The 19668-nt window shown below is 41.0% G+C and overlaps 1 protein-coding gene across 20 annotated transcripts in view; it reads left to right on the forward strand.

Moving 5' to 3' along the window:
• The window catches only part of LOC122543331 (regulating synaptic membrane exocytosis protein 1-like), an 845124-nt gene that overhangs the window by 693327 nt on the left and 132129 nt on the right, over positions 1-19668 (forward strand). For 16 of the 20 annotated variants that reach the window (XM_043682010.1, XM_043681864.1, XM_043681928.1 and 13 more), the window contains 2 exons: positions 2064-2236; positions 2688-2852. In XM_043682010.1, the coding sequence (XP_043537945.1) occupies positions 2064-2236; positions 2688-2852 (338 nt within the window). The remainder of the gene's footprint in view (positions 1-2063; positions 2237-2687; positions 2853-19668) is intronic. The other 4 variants (XM_043682017.1, XM_043681972.1, XM_043682003.1 and 1 more) reach the window with 1 other exon arrangement.

A 19668-nucleotide genomic window follows, 5' to 3' on the forward strand; every position in this document is an offset into this window, starting at 1 on the left:
CTCGAGGTCATTTATAAAAATGACAAACAGCAATGGTCCCAAAACAGATCCTTGCGGAACACCGCTAGTGGCGGCACTCCAAGATGAACCTTTGCCATCAACTACTACCCTCTGTCTTCTTTCAGCCAGCCAATTCCTAATCCAAACTTCCAACTCACCCTCAATGCCATACCTCCGTATTTTTTGCAGTAGTCTACCATGGGGAACCTTATCAAACGCCTTACTAAAATCCATATACACCACATCTACTGCTTTACCCTCGTCCACCTCCTTAGTCACCTTCTCAAAGAATTCAATAAGGTTTGTGAGGCACGACCTGCCCTTCACAAAACCATGCTGACTATCCTTGATCACATTATTCCTATCCAGATGTTCATAAATCCTATCCCTTACAATTCTCTCTAAGACTTTGCCCACAACAGAAGTGAGACTCACCGGCCTATAGTTTAGCTGACCAATGTAACCAGGAAATTAGAATTTCCTCAGTTGAACACTGACAGAGCTGGCTGGCCACAGCCAGTGTACTATGCACTAGTAAATAAAAGGGTGACTCTGTGATGGGACCCGGCTGAGTTTCTGCTGAAACTCATTTTCATAGCACCAGTTGCAAGATTGCCCGTGAACCAGTTCAATTAGACACTAGATTCAGCACCAGAAACAAATTTTTGCTTTGAAAGTATTTCCAAATTTAGTAAACTATGATAATTTGGTGCATGTGAAATAATTTAGCTAAAAATAGGTTATCAAACAAAAAAAACTAATCAGTGTCAATTTAGCTCCATAGTAATCCGATTTCAAAGTGTCACAACCATCTATGTTGGGATGTAGGAGTCAATTTGCTTAAAAGCTTTTAAAATTGGTGTCCTTGGAACAAAAAAGATTACCTTCATGTTTCGAGCCTCAGTAAAGTCTACATGTAAGAGCAATTTGTGGAATTCCTCCCAAAACTCAAATATGACACATGACTGGTTTTATCTTATTGCTTGCATAAATGTTTTTTGAATCTTTTGAAGAGATCATCCAAAGTGTTATTGCCAAAAATGTATCCACTGATCCTGCTGTAGTTCAGCAATAGTAGATACAATGGAACCACAAAATGAGCCTTTTTGAAGGTTCTCATTTGTTTGTAATGTGGAATACTGACCATTGGTCACAAAAATTAAGCACTCCATTTGAGGAATAAATAATTATAGATAACAAGCGAGGAACAATTGTTCAAATTGTCTAAAATATTAGACAATTTGAAGAGAAAACAATGTTAAATGCTGCTGAAAAGAGAGACATGACATTAACACTTTTCATCTTACACTCATCGGGACAAATGCAAGAACGCCATTTTAAACCATCACAGCAATTTATAATCAAAGAAGATAACTCAGCTTTTTGGTTGGTAAGTGCACTGTAATTGCCCAAGGTATTGCCACGGAATTAGTATAAGAAACTAGGATAGATTTCCTAAGTTCCTAAGTAACTTAAAATGACATAAGGCTTGAGCACATTCCTTTAGTTTGCAGAAAACCTGGGTGTGACTGTGTGTCACTTGAGCATATTATCGTATTTATTAGCAACTCTGGATTCTTCAGTGACTGGAAATGCACAGCAGGTCAGGCAGCATCCGAGGAGCAGGAAAATCAATGTTTCGGAAACCTGATGAAGGGCTCCTGCCCGAGACGTCGATTTTCCTGCTCATTGGATGCTGCCTAACCTGCTGTGCATTTGCAGCACCACTCTAATCTTGACTCTAATCTCCAGCATCTGCAGTCCTCATTTTCACCTATTCTTCAGTGACTGTTCTTCAAAACCAAATCTAACAATAGAGGTTTTGTTTGCAGTTTTGCAAGTATGAGTTGGTTGAATATGGTCTGTACACAACCTGTTACAAACAAGTGGAAGTACACATGGATTTGAGCAGCAAATCATTCGAATGCATGGCCTATGTACACATCACACAACTACTGAAGTCTTAAATTACTTTTTTGTTAGTGCAGTGGGTATGACGTTTGTATATTTTACCAGAACAGATATTAAGATTTATGAGGATTTACTACTTTCCTCTCTGCTAGCATCTACTATACAAGGATCAGAACAGAAGCATTGATAATATTTCAATCAAATCATCGGACAGTGATGCCAGTGACGTCTCAGCCATTTCCCGAACCAGCAGTGCCTCACGCCTCAGCAGCACAAGCTACATGTCCGTACAGTCAGAGCGGCCAAGGGGCAGTCGGAAAATCAGGTGAGTTTCACCTTTAGATATTGTATAATATATTTTCTGCAGCTTTATATTTCATACACAATGATATTACGCCTCACTTATTTGATATTGCTGCTGGGTTTGCTAGAGGTTGTTGATCTGAACAATATTACACTCCATTGTTCAGCAGCAGTTCAATATTGTGCCAATGGTTGAAAGTTTTCTTTTCATTACATGTTGATGTATAGGAGTCCAATTCAAACATTTCCTTGATTTTGCATTATGAGTCACGGGCATTAAGCTGTGTTTAAACTTATTGGCTTTTCTCTGAGTTTTGCGGATAAAGTTAGAGCAATATACAATTTATAATGGGTAAGTAGAAGAAGTTGTTTTACAATCAACCAGTGAAGTGAGTTGTTTGTCACATTTTGCTTAATTAGTTAGGTTCCATTTAAGTTGTTTTGATTTTATTTTGCATGCTGTAATTGTGAAGAAGGTCGAAATCCTTAGAAAACAGCAGGGATGTGGCAAACAAAAAAAAGAGGAGGATATCGTGGGTGTTAGTAGAAGAGGGAAAGAGAGAGACGGGGCATACTGAAAGGAAGCCAGGAACAGAAGATCTGAGAAGGGGACGACATTCAGCTTCTGGTGACTTGAGGTAAAGCTCAGCTGCCTCTTTCCTGATATCTCCCATAGTTCCTTCAAAGCAATGCCCCCTGTTTAGTCATTCCCAGTCTCTCTAGATGCTTTATGTCATAATGCAGCAGACTTGTCCATTTTATCTCACTCAGCAGGTTACAGAAATATAAGGTTTGGCACAATAATAATTGTGAGCTTAAATAAATTCAAAGCAGCAAATTGATAATTTAGGTACAAGACTAATTAATATAAATGGTTATGAAAAATTACCAAGGAATGTTTGACCCAAATAGATCTATTGATATTTTCATTACCAAGCAGAGCCAGGGAAAGATAGGCTTGTTCAAGTTCTGGTCACAAGAGGAAGGCTTGGGATCGGGGTATTTCGCAAAGTTAGGTTTAATTAACACAAATCATATATTCCTGTCATCTGTCACAGACTCAAATTGACTTTCACACACTTGGGCAAAATGGGCATCAGAAGCAGTTGCCTTTCAGCCTGTTTTTATTTTGTCCTCTCCCAACCTGCTCTTTGGATTGTTGTTTTTGGAGGAGGGAGAGGAAAGCTGAGAGTGCATCTAGCTCATACCCTCCCTCTCTCCTACACACTCTCTCCCCATCACCACCCCCACCACACCCTCCCCCTCAATCCCTGTCCCACCCATTCCCTCCAACCTCACACCTACTTCCCCCTCACTCACTCAGCCTCACACAAACTCTCCCAGTCACTCCCATTTTCTCTCAATACTCACTCATTCTATCCCCATCTCTATCATTCTAATTTTCTTTCACACATGAGCATGAAATAGTATCTGTATGTATGAAATTAGGGAATAGCAAAGTCAGAAAACACTGGTGGTAACATTTTATAGATCCCCTCTACAGTTGGCCAGGGTATTAAAATTGGAGCTTTGTAACAAGGCAGTTTTGCAAGGTATTTCAATTTTCCTACAGACAGAACAAATAAATTTGGAAATGCAGTCTGGAAGGTAACTTGTTGAATGCTTGTGTGACAATCTCCCATAAATTATTTTGGATTTAGTGTACAACAGGTAAGCAATGCTTTCACTAAAAATCCTCTGGGATAAAGCATACTATAACACTATCTATTCCATATTAAGTTTAAAAGTGATTTATTCCAGTGCCAGATAATATACTTGAGGTTTTAATATCAAGGCATTGCTTAATGAGTTGCCAGCACGGGACTGTTCAGTGAACGGAATTTGTCAGAGCTTGGACACTGATGTATTTGAAAAAAATATGGATATTGAGATAAAAAGAGAATTTGGTGCCAAAAAGAAATCAACTTTATTGAAGGGAATTCCAAAACCATTTGGGAGGCAGTGACAAATAAAATAGGTACAAAGATCTTAAGAAGTATAATGTACCTGACAGAGAAGACTAAATAGTCATTTGTACAGAAATATATCAACAGCATCTGTGTGCGTGTACAATATGTCAAAAATGGCATTCAGAAAGGTTTATCACATTTTTCAATAATGTAATTGTTGTTTGAGGATAGTTACTCCAAATATCTGTCCGTTGTTACACTCTCAGTCCTGAGTCACAATCAAAGTCATAAGGAACAGCAACAAACCCTTCGGTCCAACCAGCCCATACTGAACACAATCCCAAACTCAACTAGTTACACCTACTTGCTCCTGGTCCATATCTGTCCAAGCCTTTCCTATTCATGTACTTATCCAATATCTTTTAAATATTGTAATTGTACCCACATCCATCACTTTCTCAGGACGTTCATCCCACAGACGAGGCACCCTCTGTGTAAAACATTTGTTCCTCATGTCTTTTTAAAATCTTTTTCATTTCTCCTTAAACATGCCCCCTAGTCTTGAAGTACCCCCTTCTCGGGAAAAGCCAACTACCGTTACCTCTACCTATATCCTGCATGATTTTATAAACTTTTATAAAGTGTCCTCTCAACCTCCTACGCTCTAGTGAGTAATGTCCCAGCCCATCCAGCCTTGCTTTATAACAAACCTTCCATACCTGGCAACATCCTGGTAAATCTTTTCTGGACTGTCTCCAGCTTAATTATATCCTTCCTATAACTGGGCAACCAGAACTGAACACTGTATTCCGGAAGAGGCCTCACCAGTGTCCCATACAACCTCAACATGACTTCCGAACTCCTATACTCAAAGGACTGAGCAAGGGTACCAAATAGCTTTTTAAGCACTCTGCACATATGTAATGCGAACTGCAAAGAATTATGTACCTGCACTCTAGATCTCAAGGCCCTACCATTAATTGTAAAAGCCTTATCCTTTTTTATTGTATCAAAATGCAATACCTCGTATTTATCACTCACAACTCCATCTGCCATTTTTCAACCCATTTGATTCCGATTCCTTGGTATTCTTAGAAAACCTTTTTCACTGTATATTATGCCACTAATTTTGGTGTCATATGCAAACTTATTAACCAGGCCTTCTATATTCTCAACCAAATAATTTATATAAGTGACAAACAAAAGTGTTGTTTCCACAAAGCTTCCAAAAATAAAATGTTTTGGAAAACTTTTATTTTTTTCTTCTCACCAGTGCTCCTACTGGAGGTCTCCCAGTTGCCAAACCTGAAGTAATGTTGGCTTTGCATACTGGTCCATCAGTTTATACCTATCATCCATTCTTTTATTGCAATAAATAGCTGCATATTGACAAGCACTGAACCCTCTGGGGTTGGACACCACTCCACACACCATACAGGACCACCTACAAAGAACTTTACATCCCAACAATCTTTATGAGCAAGTAGTGACTGGAACTGTCTCAGTCTCTGAATGTTCTGGCTTTAGCGAGTCTCAATCCAGGAATTGAATGCAAAAGTCAGGGGAAGTGCGAGGGAGTAATGCACTATTGCTGGAGTGTTGGATGCAACATTATACTCAAGCCCCATCCGTCCATTGGGTTGACAAAATGAATATGATGTTGCTTTAAAGAGAATCAGGGAAGTTATCCCTGGTTAATTATTGATTTATTCTTACATTAACATCACAAAAATAAATTAGCTGCTCATTTTCACCTTTCTGTTTGTGGGATCTGGCTGTGTGTAAATTGGCGAGTGCATATCCTACATTGCATCAGTGACTAAACTCCAAAAGTACTTTCTTCACTGTAAAGCACTTCCAAACATCCAGTGAAAGATGCTGTATTAATGTCAGTGTTATTTTTCTTGTGTTTACTTTTTGTGAATGACAGTGTTCATTGTGAAGGTTTAGACTAAAGACATGGTATGATGAGGCTGTCACTTTAACAAGGTTATTTTGTCCTTGTTTTTGCTAAAGACACGTCGTAAAGGCAGGGGTGACAAAATGTCTGGAAAACCTCTAGTTTAACAATGGCAGGGGAATGGCCAGTTCTCCCAGTTCAGGTTTTAGATTCAAATCCACATCATAGGAATGTAGAAACATTTGGGCGGCACGGTGGCACAGTGGTTAGCACTGCTGCCTCACAGCGCCAGAGACCCGGGTTCAATTCCCGCCTCAGGCGACTGACTGTGGAGTTTGCACGTTCTCCCCGTGTCTGCGGGGGTTTCCTCCGGGTGCTCCGGTTTCCTCCCACGGTCCAAAGATGTGCAGGTCAGGTGAATTGGCCATGCTAAATTGCCCGTAGTGTTAGGTAAGGGGTAAATGTAGGGGTATGGGTGGGTTGCGCTTCGGAGGGTCGGTGTGGACTTGTTGGGCCGAAGGGCCTGTTTCCACACTGTAAGTAATCTAAACATTATCAGATGATTATAGATTAGTAATCCAATGACGCTACCGCTTTGCCGCTGCCTTCCACCTTGAGAACATCAAAAGATGTAGTGGCCAGATTTCCATCTGACCTTCTAGTATGGAAACACCCCTATCATGTTCTTTTGCAGCTCAGTGTCCATTTTTGTTTGAGAATAATCTTGTGAAAAGCTTGGGACATTTTAGTCTGTAAAAGGTGCTATTGAAATGCAAGTGGTTGTTACAATTGACAACAGAGAGACATTTCACAACCTAAAACCTGTTAATCATTAGTGTTGGATTGCTGTGAGGTAAGAACATGCTTCCCTCCCCATGCCTTCAGATAAGTACCCCCAGTGTTCTTTTTCCAAACAAGTTGTATGATTTTTTTCAGCCTGGGCTCAAATATTTCCTATGTTGCAATATATTTCTCATTTTGGGGTTGAACAAAACCTGCTAATATGAGCAGCATTTTGTTGGAAGTTATCTAGATTTCTGTGCATGTGGATTATCTTTTCAAATTAGGGTGGTACAGTGGCTCAGTGGTTAGCTGTGCTGCCTCATAGAACGAGGGACAATTACACCTTTGGGCGACCACCTGTGTGGAATTTACACATTCTCACTGTGTCTGCTTGGATTTCCTCGGGGTGCACTGATTTCCTTCTACAGTGCAAGAATGTGCAGGTTATGTGGATTAGCCCTGCTAAATTGATTATAGTATCCAGGGATATGCAGGTTAGTTGGACTAGCTATGAAAAATGTGGGGTTATGGGGATAGGTCTAAGTGGAATGATTGTCGGAGGGTTGGTGTGGACTTGATGGGCAAATGTATCCACACTGTAGGGATTCTACAAAAGCCTCATTAATCCTTTTAAAATGATGTACAACTGCCATCATTCAGCCAGTTTATGTCAATTTTGTTACATTAATTTTATTTGCATTTAAGCTTTGTTTTTATTCATTTTGTTAAGCTTCATTTCCCTTTCCCCACTTGAACCCTTTTTTGTTGCTCACATGTGTGTTAATTTTCCTGTTTGTATTGTTTTTATTTTCTTTTACCTTTGCCCTTCTCCGTTGTTTTGTGTTTTAGTTCATCATGCATTCGTGAGTTTCTGTGTCTCAGCTGTGTGAATGGGGAGGATGAGGATGAACAGAAACCTAAACCTAAGCCTGTGAAACCCAAAAACCTGCCAAACCAACAAACAATTGTTGCAGACCCAGGGCCACTGCCTAAACCATTGAGAAGGAGGCACATGATCTCTCCACATGGAAGAGTTGGTTCCTGGTATACTCTTTAGAGAGAGTTGGAACTATAGTCAGCATGACAATACATGCAGTGATGCATTTTCACAAAAGAGTAAACAAGAATTAATTACTAGACAACATAAAGTACCAAAGCTATTTTGAAAAAAGTCATTGTATCTACAGTTTTGTATTGAAATTTAAATTGTGTAATAAGGAATAATTTTCTTCAAAAAATTCTGAATGTTTATTCATGTGACAAATTTGAGGCTAATGGGGCACTGTCATCTGCTAAGGATCTCTAACAATGCCCTGTGCACAACTAAATGATTTTTGGGATAATGATATTATCATGATATCACCTCCATCTCTTGCTAGAAAATTGTGCCTGTTCATTAACAATCCAGTTGAGCAAATCACGCTGCAAGTGCAGAAATGAGAGAGTGCAGAATAGAGCTAAAAGCTGAGTTTTTGAAAAGATATTCAGAATTTTTGACCCATTCGTTAGGGAACACTATTCCTAAATATAACTAAATCTCCCAAATGCAGCAAGTATCCTTTCAAACAGTGTTAATGTCTTCCTTCAAGCAAACATGTTTTAGATTATCTTTCCAGAGATATTCCCAAAGTATATTAATGTGATTTTTTTTTAAGACTCACTTTTAGGTAGCAAACGGCTCAATGGATAGCACTGCTGCATCACAGTGCTAGGGACTGGGGTTTGATTCCAATCTTTGGTGACTGTCTTCGTGAAGTTGCACCTTCTTGGTACTGCCAGGTGCTGTGGTTTCCTCCTAATTCCAGAGATGTGTGGATGAAGTGGATTGGCCATGTTGAATTGCCCAGTAACATCCAGGGATTAGATTAGATTCCCTACAGTGTGGAAACAGGTCCTTTGGGCCAACCAGTCCACATCAACCCTCCGAAGAGTAAACCACCCCGACCCATTTCCCTCTGACTAACACTATGGGCAATTTAACATGGCCAATTCACCTGACCTAATGTACAAGCTAGATGGATTAACCATGATAAATACGGAGTTACAGGAATAAATGGGGGTGAGATGCTCTTTCGACACAATGAACCAATTGGCCTCTTTCTGCAATGTAGGGATTCTATGATTCCACGTTTTAAAGAAAATTGTAATGGCTTGTTTTTCACTGTTACTTGGAAATTCACTTTTCCACATCTAATATTGTAGAGAAATTTCATGTTTAAATGTAGTTTACATTGCAATTTTGCCTTTGCAATGGAATGCACAATCCATAGCCAAGTTTTATAGTTTTGCAATGCATTGCCATTGCAGTCTGAGGGCCTTTTAATTCACAGTTCACATTTGAAATTCAACTCATTTAAGAGATCCTCCAGACGAGTTGTCAGCATCAAAATCAGAATTTGTTTTAGTTAACTTTTAGCTTTTCTCACCTACACAGATTAACATTTTGAGCTTTCTCCCGTTATACATCATGAAAAAGTCTCAAGTGAATTAAAGGCACTTTATTTAATCTGTTTATTTTGGTCAGTTTTTCTGTTAAGAAAGAAGCTTTTAGCATTGAAATGTGGATCATGTTCTAGTACAGGTACTTGTGTCAGCACTAGGTTTAGCAATGTTAGAGGCAGAGTAAAGTTAGATTCAAACATCATGCCTCTTAATTCAGCTATGTGACGTTGTTGACCCACTCCCGTGTTCCAATCCTGTGGCCTTTTTACTCCACTTGAATTTTTTCTTGTACAAAATCTTCCATTTTACATTTACACTGATTAAAATGAAGGATTTAAAAAAAAACAAATATAATAGATTATATTAGGTTACTTACAGCGTGGAAACAGATCCTTCAGCCCAACAAGTCCACACCGACCCGCCAAAGCGCAACCCACCCAGACCCATTCCCCTACATTTACCCCTTCACCTAACACTATGGGCAATTTAGCATGGCCAATTCACCTAACCTGCATATTTTTGGGAGGGAACTGGTGCAAACTCCACGCAGAGAGTCGCCTGAGGTGGGAATTGAACCCGGGTCTCTGGCGCTATGAGGCAGCAGTGCTAACCACTGTGCCAATAATAAGTAGGAAGTTCTAAGTTATGTTTTCGTATTATTTCACCAACTCTGTTGAAGCAGTGAGGGAGAATATCTTGTGCAGTAGTTCCAATGAATGCAATGGGACCATGTTTTCACACTTGCTGATCTGGATCCACCCAGCCTAAGCAAAGAATTCACCCATTTTCTACCAAAAAGATGTGAATATATTAATTATATTTTCAATGTAAATTTTATTTTAAGCAGAAGTGCAGTTTGACAAAAAATAAATGCTGCAGATCCTGGAAATCTAAAATAAAAACAGAAGCACTGAAGATACTCAGCAGGTCAGGCAGTATCTGTCAAGACAAATTACTAACTCTGATGAAACACAAGCATTAACATTCTTTCCTTCCACAAATACTGGCTGAACTGCAAAGAATATCCAGCATTCGTGATGTCTTTCGATCTTTTGTTAAAAGCATCTGATGTTGTGTATCAAACACCTGGAATTCCTTGTTCTCTCCTTCTGTAACATTACTCTTATTGTCCCTACACCCTAGGGACTGCAGCACTTGAAGAAGGTGGCTCAATATCGCCACCTTAGTGGTAATTAAGGATGGTAATTAATGTTAGTCCAGCGGCCAGCATTTGCATTCCATGAATGAATTGAAGAAATGCTAATTAGAATTTGTTTTCAACAGGTGTCATCAGATAAGCAATTTTTTAGCCTGTCTGGAAACATAACAAATACACCTTGCACTCACTAACTTAGAAAGTCCTAATCTTTTTTTGTTTAGGGATTGAAACAATGAGGAGAGATTGCTGATTAATTAATAGAGTCATGGAACAGACAGGTAGGCAATAAAGGATTTGAAACAGAAATTCAAGTAAGAGGATGGAAAAATTAATTTGAAATTGATATTCAACTGAACTAGGTTTGTTAATTTTAGGAGATGTAGGTGTCAAGGCATTTATTACCTATCCCTAATTGTCCTTGATTTGAGTGTCTGCTTAGGCCATTTCAGAGGACAGTAAAAGGTTAATCACATTTCTGTGGTCTGGAATTGATTGTGGGCCAAACCAGATTTCTTTCCCTAAAAGATATTGTAAATCAGCGATAATTCATTGTAGTTTCGTAGTCACCATTGCTGAGACTAGATTACCATTCCCTATTTTCTTCAGTGTAATTGAGTTTAAATTTCACTGGCTGCTGTGGAAATTTTTGAACATATGTTCTCAGTGTGTTAGTCTGATCGTCTGAGTTACTCATTCAGTGTCTAACGCCACTATGCCACCACCTCACCCTTGTTTTCAGTGTTTGTCAATTATTTTGATGTGAGTATGTGAACACATTATTAATTGAAGTAAACGAATCTAATCCTACGTGTTGCAGGCAACACTAAGCTGGATAGCAATGTGTGCTGTGAGGAGGAGCAGCATAACTTGGACAAGCTGGCTGAGTGCACAGACACTTGCAAATCCAATTTAATGTGTGAGGTTATCTGTTTTGGTATCAAAAACAGGAAGGCAGATTTTTTTTTTCCTTTCTTTACTTTTTATTTGATGTCTGACCCTCCTGTTCTTTTTTTTTCTTTTTTTTCTCTTTCTTTTGCCCCTACACTACCGCTTAACTGCGGTAGTGCTTATTTTTTCCCCAGCACCCATGTTGTGTGTGTATAGGTGTGAGACACAATGAAAGACACATGGTGCACAAATCTTTATTCAGTTTCCACTACCAGGAAGAAAGGAAACAGGAAAGCAGATTATTATCTGAATTGTGGCAATTTAGGAATAGGTGATGTGCAATGAGACCTGGGTGCCATGATAGAATAGTCAGAAGGTGAGCATGCGGGTGCAGCAGGCAATGAGGAAAGCTAATGGCTTGCTGTTCTTCACAGCGAGGGGATTTGAGTACAGAATAGGGACGTCTTGCTGCAGTTACACAGGGCCTTGATAAGGCCACACCTTGTGTATGTGTGCAGTTGTGCTGTCCCAGTCTGAGGAAGGACATTCTTCGTGTTAAGGGAGTCCAGGGAAGTTTTCACCAGGTTGATTGCCTGGATGGCAGTCCTGATAAAATAAAGAAAGACTGAATCGATTGTATTCACTGGAATTTAGAAGAATGAGGGGGGACATCATAGAAATTTATGATCTTAGAGTTCAGGTGCATGGTTTCATTCACACATTCCAGTTTGTTTACATTCTTCCTAAATTGTTAAAAATCACACAACAGCAGGTTATAGTCCAACAGGTTTAATTATAGTCCAACAGGTCCAATCAGGTGAGCGTCACTCCGAAAGCTAGTGTGTTTCCAATTAAACCTGTTGGACTATAACCTGGTGTTGTGTGATTTTTAACTTTGTACACCCCAGTCCAACACCGGCATCTCCAAATCATTCCTAAATTGTGGTACTCAGAACTGTGTGCAATAGTCCAGATATGGGCCTAACCAGCGTCCTATACCAATTCATTATAAGTTTGAATTGCCTAACCTAAGGGGTTTGCCTGCCTCTTGGAACAAAGTGCCCAGGTAATCTTTCCTCTGACTAATGCAATACAATGGGTCAGGCAGCATCCAGGGAACAGGAGAATCGACGTTTCGGGCATAAGCTCTTCTTCGGGATAAGCCCTTCTCTTCCTCCCTCTACACCATTCCTGAAGAAGGGCTTATGCCCAAAACGTCGATTCTCCTGTTCCCTGGATGCTGCCTGACCTGCTGCGCTTTTCCAGCAACACATTTCCAGCTCTGATCTCCAGCATCTGCAGACCTCACTTTCTCCTAATACAATACAATGTCTACAGCTCAGACTCAAGCTCCTCAACTCCAATCTAAAGTCACTAAGTTGATCACTGTGGGTGACTTTGGCCTCTAGCAGCACTGACATACTGCGACTGTTACCTCTTGTCCATCTGTGTCATAGGGCATTGAAAACTCACTAGGGTTTATGAAGAGAAATCTTCGAGGAGAAAGTGAGGTCTGCAGATGCTGGAGATCAAAGTTGAAACTTTATTGCTGGAACAGCACAGCAGGTCAGGCAGCATCCAGGGAACAGGAGATTCGACGTTTCGGGCACAGGCCCTTCTTCAGGAATGAGCAGAGAGTGTTCAGCAGGAGAAGATAAAAGGTAGGGAGGAGGGACTTGGAGGAGGGGAGTTGGCAGAGGAGATGACCTGGGGTGTGCAGTGAGAGAGGGACTCACTGAAATCTTTGTAGAGAGAGGCAGAGAGCTTCTTCAAGGAAGGCATCCTTGTAAGAGGAACCGACCCCACCTCCACTCCCGGCACCTTCCCTTGCCCCCGCAGGAGGTGCAACACTTGCGCCCATACCTCCCCCCTCACTTCTCTCCAAGGCCCCAAGGGAAACTTCCATATCCGCCACAGATTCACTTGCACCTCCACCCACATCATCTACTGCATCCGCTGCAGCCGGTGTGGCCTCCTCTATATTGGGGAGACAGGCCGCCTACTTGTGGAGCGATTCAGGGAGCACCTCTGGGCCACCCGGGCGAACCAACCCAACCAACCTGTGGCACAGCATTTCAACTCCCCCTCCCACTCCACCGAGGATATGCAGGTCATTGGACTCATCCACCGCCAAACCACAACAACGCGACGGTCGGAGGAGGAGCGTCTTATCTTCCGACTGGGAACCCTCCAACCACAGGGGATGAACTTGGATTTCACCAGTTTCTTCATCCCCCCTCCCCCCACCTTGTCTCAGCCGAATCCCTCCAGCCCGGCTCCGCCTTCCTGACCTGCAGTCTTCTTCTTGACCTCTCCGCCTCCATCCTACTCCGACCTATACCCTCACCTTGACCTCTTTCCACCTATCACATTTCCAACGCCCCTCCTCCAAGTCCCTCCTCCCTACCTTTTATCTTCTCCTGCTGAACACTCTCTGCTCATTCCTGAAGAAGGGCCTGTGCCCGAAACGTCGAATCTCCTGTTCCCTGGATGCTGCCTGACCTGCTGTGCTGTTCCAGCAATAAAGTTTCAACTTTATGAAGAGAAACCCTCCATGAAATCTGCCAAAAATGACACACTTCTAATTTCTGGTAGGAGCCTAGGGTTTCCTATTATTTTGCACTGGAATATTGATATCTAGTGTGGAGAACTCCAGAGAAAGGTGCTGCTGCTTGTATTGTCCCAAATTGTGTGGAATGAAAGACCTCAATTCAATTCTTGCTCAAAGCTGAGAAAGCAGCTCCTACTTTTATTAGAAAAAAAGTTAACGCATGTCAACTGGAGGAAAGAAAACTCAGCCAGGATTCTCAGTCCTTATTACTATTTGGTTATCAGTGTTTCCAAGGAAAGTTAAAACCTGAGGGCTGGATAATTGGACCATTCAAAAGCTCCTTTTGTTATAACCTGAGGTGGATATGCTGAGAGGAGGATGCTAAAAGGCTGCAGAATGACTTGGACAAGCTGGCTGAGTGCACAGATACTTGCAAGTGCAATTTAAAGCAGATAAATGAGATTTTATCCACTTTGGTGTCAAAAACAGGAAGGCAGATTATTATCTGAATTGTCATGATTTTGAGATGCCAGTGTTGGACTTAAGTTAAAAATCACACGACACCAGGTTATAGTTCAACAGGTTTATTTAGAAGCACTAGCATTTGGACCGATGTGTTAATGACAATGACCTCTGATGGAGACTGTATTTCTGTGGACATTGTAAAAGCGTGGGCGTTGTCCTGTTGCTTACAGCTTTCTTTGTTGAATAGCTTACTGAAGAAATGGTCTGGGCTTACACATTGAGAATTAGGTAAATTGTCAGTACCTTGTCAATATTAATGACATTTACTGTAGCAGATGGCAAAGCTGTAGAAAAAGGAGATGCAAATCACCAATTTTGGAAGATAAAAGTTGTGATTCATTTTGTAACTGGTCCAAGTACCATGCAAGGAAATTCTGTAGATGGTCGATACTCATCTGCAGCATGAGTCTATTGAATTTGTCGCAATGAGTGAAATTCCTGTTATAAAGAAAGTGAATGTCATTTTTTCAGTGTCATGTTTCTATCATTCTTTCTAAGCAAAAGGTCAATATTTAATATTTGTGCTCACTTTGATTCTTTTAATGGTAATTACAAATCCTGTTTTAATGTATTTAATAATGTGATAATTAACCCTGATTTGTTTAGACAATTGAAAAAGCTTCACATTTTAAGCAATTCTCCATCTCTCATCTAAATACATTGGTCATTTTATTTTTATTCGTTCAGGGGATATGGGCATCGCTGGCTAGGTCAACATTTATTGCCCATCATTAATTACCTGGAGGTTAGTTAAGAGTCAATCACATTGTTATAGACCTGGAGTCACATAAAGGTCAGACTAGGTAAGGATGGTAGTTTCCTTCCCTAAAGGGCATTAGTGAGCCAGATGGGTTTTTGGCACTTGGCAATGGTTTCACAGTCATCATTAGACTCTGAGTTGCACATTTTTCTTATTCAATTCAAATTTCACCATCTGCAATGGTGGAATTCAGGCATGCGTCCCCACAACATTACTGGCTCTTTGGGATAATAGCCTTGCAATAATGCCATAGGCTATTTCATCCCCTGAGTAAGTACCAATGTAAGTAGCAAGCAACCATCACATTGCTTGAATGTTCACAGCGATCGCTGTGCTATTGAGTAGCTACTCCCTTGGAGAGGGTTCACAAAATCCTGGGAATATAGAACTACTTAAAGCTGATCTGCAGCGCAGATAACCTACCTGGCTGAAGCAGGTTATAAAAGTGGTAGGTAAGTGAATTTAGCTTGAAGAACAATCTGCAGTAGATGCTGCACTGGATGCTTTACTAAAGGAGATGTGGTGGAGAAGAGATGTAATCCATGTAAGTGGCCATAGAAATAGCAGATGTATTGGTGATCATTTTCTCAGCATTCTGTAGACTGTGGAAAAGTTCCAATGGGCTGGAGGGAAGCTAAGGAAACCTGACTCCTTAAAAAAAGCGGGAGAGAGAGTATGGGGAATTATTGACCAGTTAACCTGGCATCTGTGGTGGGGAAAATGCTGGAGTCAATTATTAAGGATATAATAAGCATTTAGAAAATGGTGACAGAATCCTGATGATCCCTGATGATGGGCTTATGCCTGAAACATTGATTCTCCTGCTCCTCGGATGCTGCCTGACCTGTTGTGCTTTTCCAGCACCACACTCACGGTATTGGAGGTAATGTGTTGATGGGGATACTGAACTGGTTGGCAGACAAGAAGCAGAGAGTTGGAAGAAACAGGTACTTTTCAGGGTGTCAGGCAGTGATGAATGGGGTGTTGTAGGGTTAAATCCTACACCCCCGCTGTTCACATTGGACGAAGGAATTGAATTTGCAGATGACACTAAGCTGGGTGGCAGAGTGTGCTGTGAGGAGGCTGCTAAGAGGCTGCAGGGTGACATGGACAAATTGGCTGAGTGGACAAATACTTGGCAAATTCAATATAATGTGGATAAATCGACTTTAGTGCCAAAAACTTGAAGGCAGATTATTATCTGAATTGTGGCAGTTTAGGAAAAGGTGAGGTGCAACAAGACCTGGGTGTCATGATGGAACAATTACTGAAGGTTGGCATGCAAGTACAGCAGGCAGTGAGGAAATCTTATGACATGCTGACCTTCATGGTGAGAGAGTTGGAGTATCAGAATAAGGATATCTTGCTGCAGATATGCAGGACCTTAGTGATGCCCCAGCTTGAGTGTTGTGTGCAATTTTGGTCTCCTATTGTACGGGAGGACATTCTTGCCATTGAGAGAGTCCAGCAAAGGTTCACTAGACTGATTCCAGGATGGCAGGACTGATAATATGAAGAAAACTGGATCAACTGGACTTGTTTTCACTGGACTTGGAATTTAGAAGAATGAGGGGGATCTCGTCAAAACATATAAACTCCTGATGGGACTGGATGCTGGAAGAATATTCCTGATGTTGGGAAAGTCCAGCACCGAAATCGCAGTTGAAGAATTCAGACTAAGCCATTCAGTACTGAGATGAGGAAGAATTTCTTCTCTCAGAGTTGTGAACCTGTGAAATTCTCTTCTACAGGAAGCTGTTGGGGGCAGTTTGTTGGATATATTCAAGTGAGAGTTGGATGTGACCCTTGTAGCTAAAGGGATCAAGTAATATGGAGAGAACATGGGAATGGGATCCTGTGATTGCATGATCAGCCATGATCATATTGAATGGTGGTATAGGATCAAAGGGTCAAATGACCTACTGCTGCACCATGTTTCTATGTCCACCACACTGAAAATGTTGGTGTCATCAGCAAACTTACTAACCATAACTCCTACATTCAATTCCAAATCATTTATATAAATGACAAAAAAATGTGTACCCAGCACTGATCCTTGTGGCACACCGTTGGTCACAGACCTCCAGTCCGAAAAGTCATTGCCTGGCATTTAAGGGGTGGAAATGTTACTTGCCATTTGTCCGCCCATATCTAGATGTTGTCCAAGTCTTACTGTACTTGACATGGATAGCTCTAGGTGCAATCATCAATAATATCTGACCTTACGATAATCGTTAATCAGCAGAAGGCTTCCTTGCTCATGTTTGTTCTGATGCGCTGGGACCTCACAAGATCTGAAGACAATGTTGACAACTCCCACAGCAATTTCCTTCCAACTGTATACCCTTTCGTGCTGGTTGGATAAGACATATCCAGGCATGGTGTTGGTGATGCTGAGACATTATGTGTAAGATATTATTCTATGAGAATGACTATGTCAGACTGCTGCTTGACTGGTCTATGAAACAGCTTTCCCAATTTTGTCACTTCTCTCTGGATGTTAGTGAGGAGGAGCTGTTTTTATCATTGTTATTTCAAGTGCCTTGATCGATAGTAGGTGATTTATCCAGTTTCCATTCTTTTTTTCATTTCAAGTGATTGTTACAACTGAGTGTCTTGCCCACCCCGTTCAGAGGACAGTTAAAAGTCAGCCACATTACTGGGTCTGGATTGCATGTAGGCCAGACCAAATAAGGACAGAAGATTTCCTTCCTTGAAGCAGATGGGTTTTAATGATAAATGACAATCATGTTAAGGTCAGCTGTATACTAGCTTTTAATTCCAGATTTATTCATTGAATTAAAATTTCATGATTGATTGTGGAGGTATTTGAATCCATGGTCCCTCAAGTTTTGAAAATTATCTGTCCAGTGACATTGCTGCAAAGCCGCTGCCTTTTCCAAATATGTTGATAATGCTCTGTGACTGGTTTAAAATATTTCTTGGTGAGTATATTGATGAGTATATACCTGTCAGGCAAATCGAGAGAGGGAGCCATGGTTTACTGAAGAAGGTGAAGCTCTTGGCAAGAGGAAGAAGAAGGCCTATGTGAGGATGAGGCATGAAGGCTCAGTTAGGGTGCTTGACAGTTATAAGTTAGCCAGAAAAGATCTAAAGAGAGGACTAAGTAGAGCTAGGAGGGGACATGAAATTATGTTGGCAGACAGGATCAAGGAAAACCCTAAGGCCTTCTGTAAATATATCAGGAATAAAAGAATGACTAGGGTAAGATTAGGGCTAATTAAAGATAGTAGTGGGAAGTTGTGTGTGGAATCTGAGGACATGGGGAAGCCCTTAATGAATATTTTTTGTCAGTATCCACATTGAAAAAGGGCAATATTAGAGAGAATGCAGAAATATAAGATTAGATGGGATTGCAGTTGAAAAGAGGAGGTTTTAGCAATTTTGGAAGATCTGAAAATAGATAAGAGCACTGGTCCGGATGGGATGTGTCCTCAGATTCTCTGGGAAGCCAGGGAGGAGATTGTGGAGTCTCTGGCTATGACCTTTGTCATTATTGTCGAAAGGAATAGTGTCAGAAGACTGGAGAATAGCAAATGTTGTTCCCTTGTTTATGAAGGGGAGTCAGAACAACCCTGGTAATTAGAGGCCAGTGAGCCTTACTTTGATTGTGGGTAAGATGTTGGAAAAGGTTATAAGAGATAGGATTTACAATCATCTGGAAAGGAGTACGTTGATTAGAGATAGTCAACATGGTTTTGTGAAGGGTAGGTCATGCCTCACTAATCTTATTGAGTTCTTCAAGAAGGTGACAAAACAAGTGGATGAAGGTAAAGCGGTTAATGTGGCATATGTGGATTTCAGTAAGGTGTTTGATAAGGTTCCACATGGTAAGCTATTGCACAAAATACGGAGTTTCGGGATTGAAGGTGATTTAGCGGTTTGGATCAGAAATTGGCTAGCTGAAAGAAGGCAGAGTGTGGTGATTGATGAAAACGTTCATCCTGGGGCTCAGTTACCAGTGTTGTGCTGCAAGGATCTGTTTTGGGCCACTGCTGTTTGCCATTTTTATGCATGATCTGGATATGGGCATAGAAGGATGGGATAGTAAATTTCCGAATGACACTAAGGTCAGTAGAATTGCGGATAGTGCCGAAGGATGTTGTGGGTTACAGAGGACATAGATAAGATGCAGAGCTGGGCTGAGAAGTGGCAAATGGAGTTTAATGTGGAAAAGTGTGAGATAGTTCACTTCAGAAGAAGTAGCAATATTGCAGAGTAATGGGTGAATGGTAAAGCTTTTGGCAGTGTAGATGAACAGAGAGATCTCTGTGTCCAGGTGCATAAATCCCTGAAAGTTGCTACCCAGGTTGATAGGGTTGTTCAGAAAGCGTACAATGTGTTGTCACTTATTGGTAAGGGGATTGAGTTTCGGAACCACGAGGTCATGCTTCAGCTGTACAAGACACTAGTACGTCCGCACCTGGAATATTGCGTACAGTTCTGGTCAACACATTTAGGGCAGCATGGTAGCTCAGTGGTTAGCACTGCTGCCTCACAGCGCCAGTGTCCCAG

The sequence above is a fragment of the Chiloscyllium plagiosum genome, chromosome 3 (genome assembly GCF_004010195.1).
Source record: "Chiloscyllium plagiosum isolate BGI_BamShark_2017 chromosome 3, ASM401019v2, whole genome shotgun sequence".
Classification (NCBI taxonomy): Eukaryota; Metazoa; Chordata; class Chondrichthyes; order Orectolobiformes; family Hemiscylliidae; genus Chiloscyllium; species Chiloscyllium plagiosum.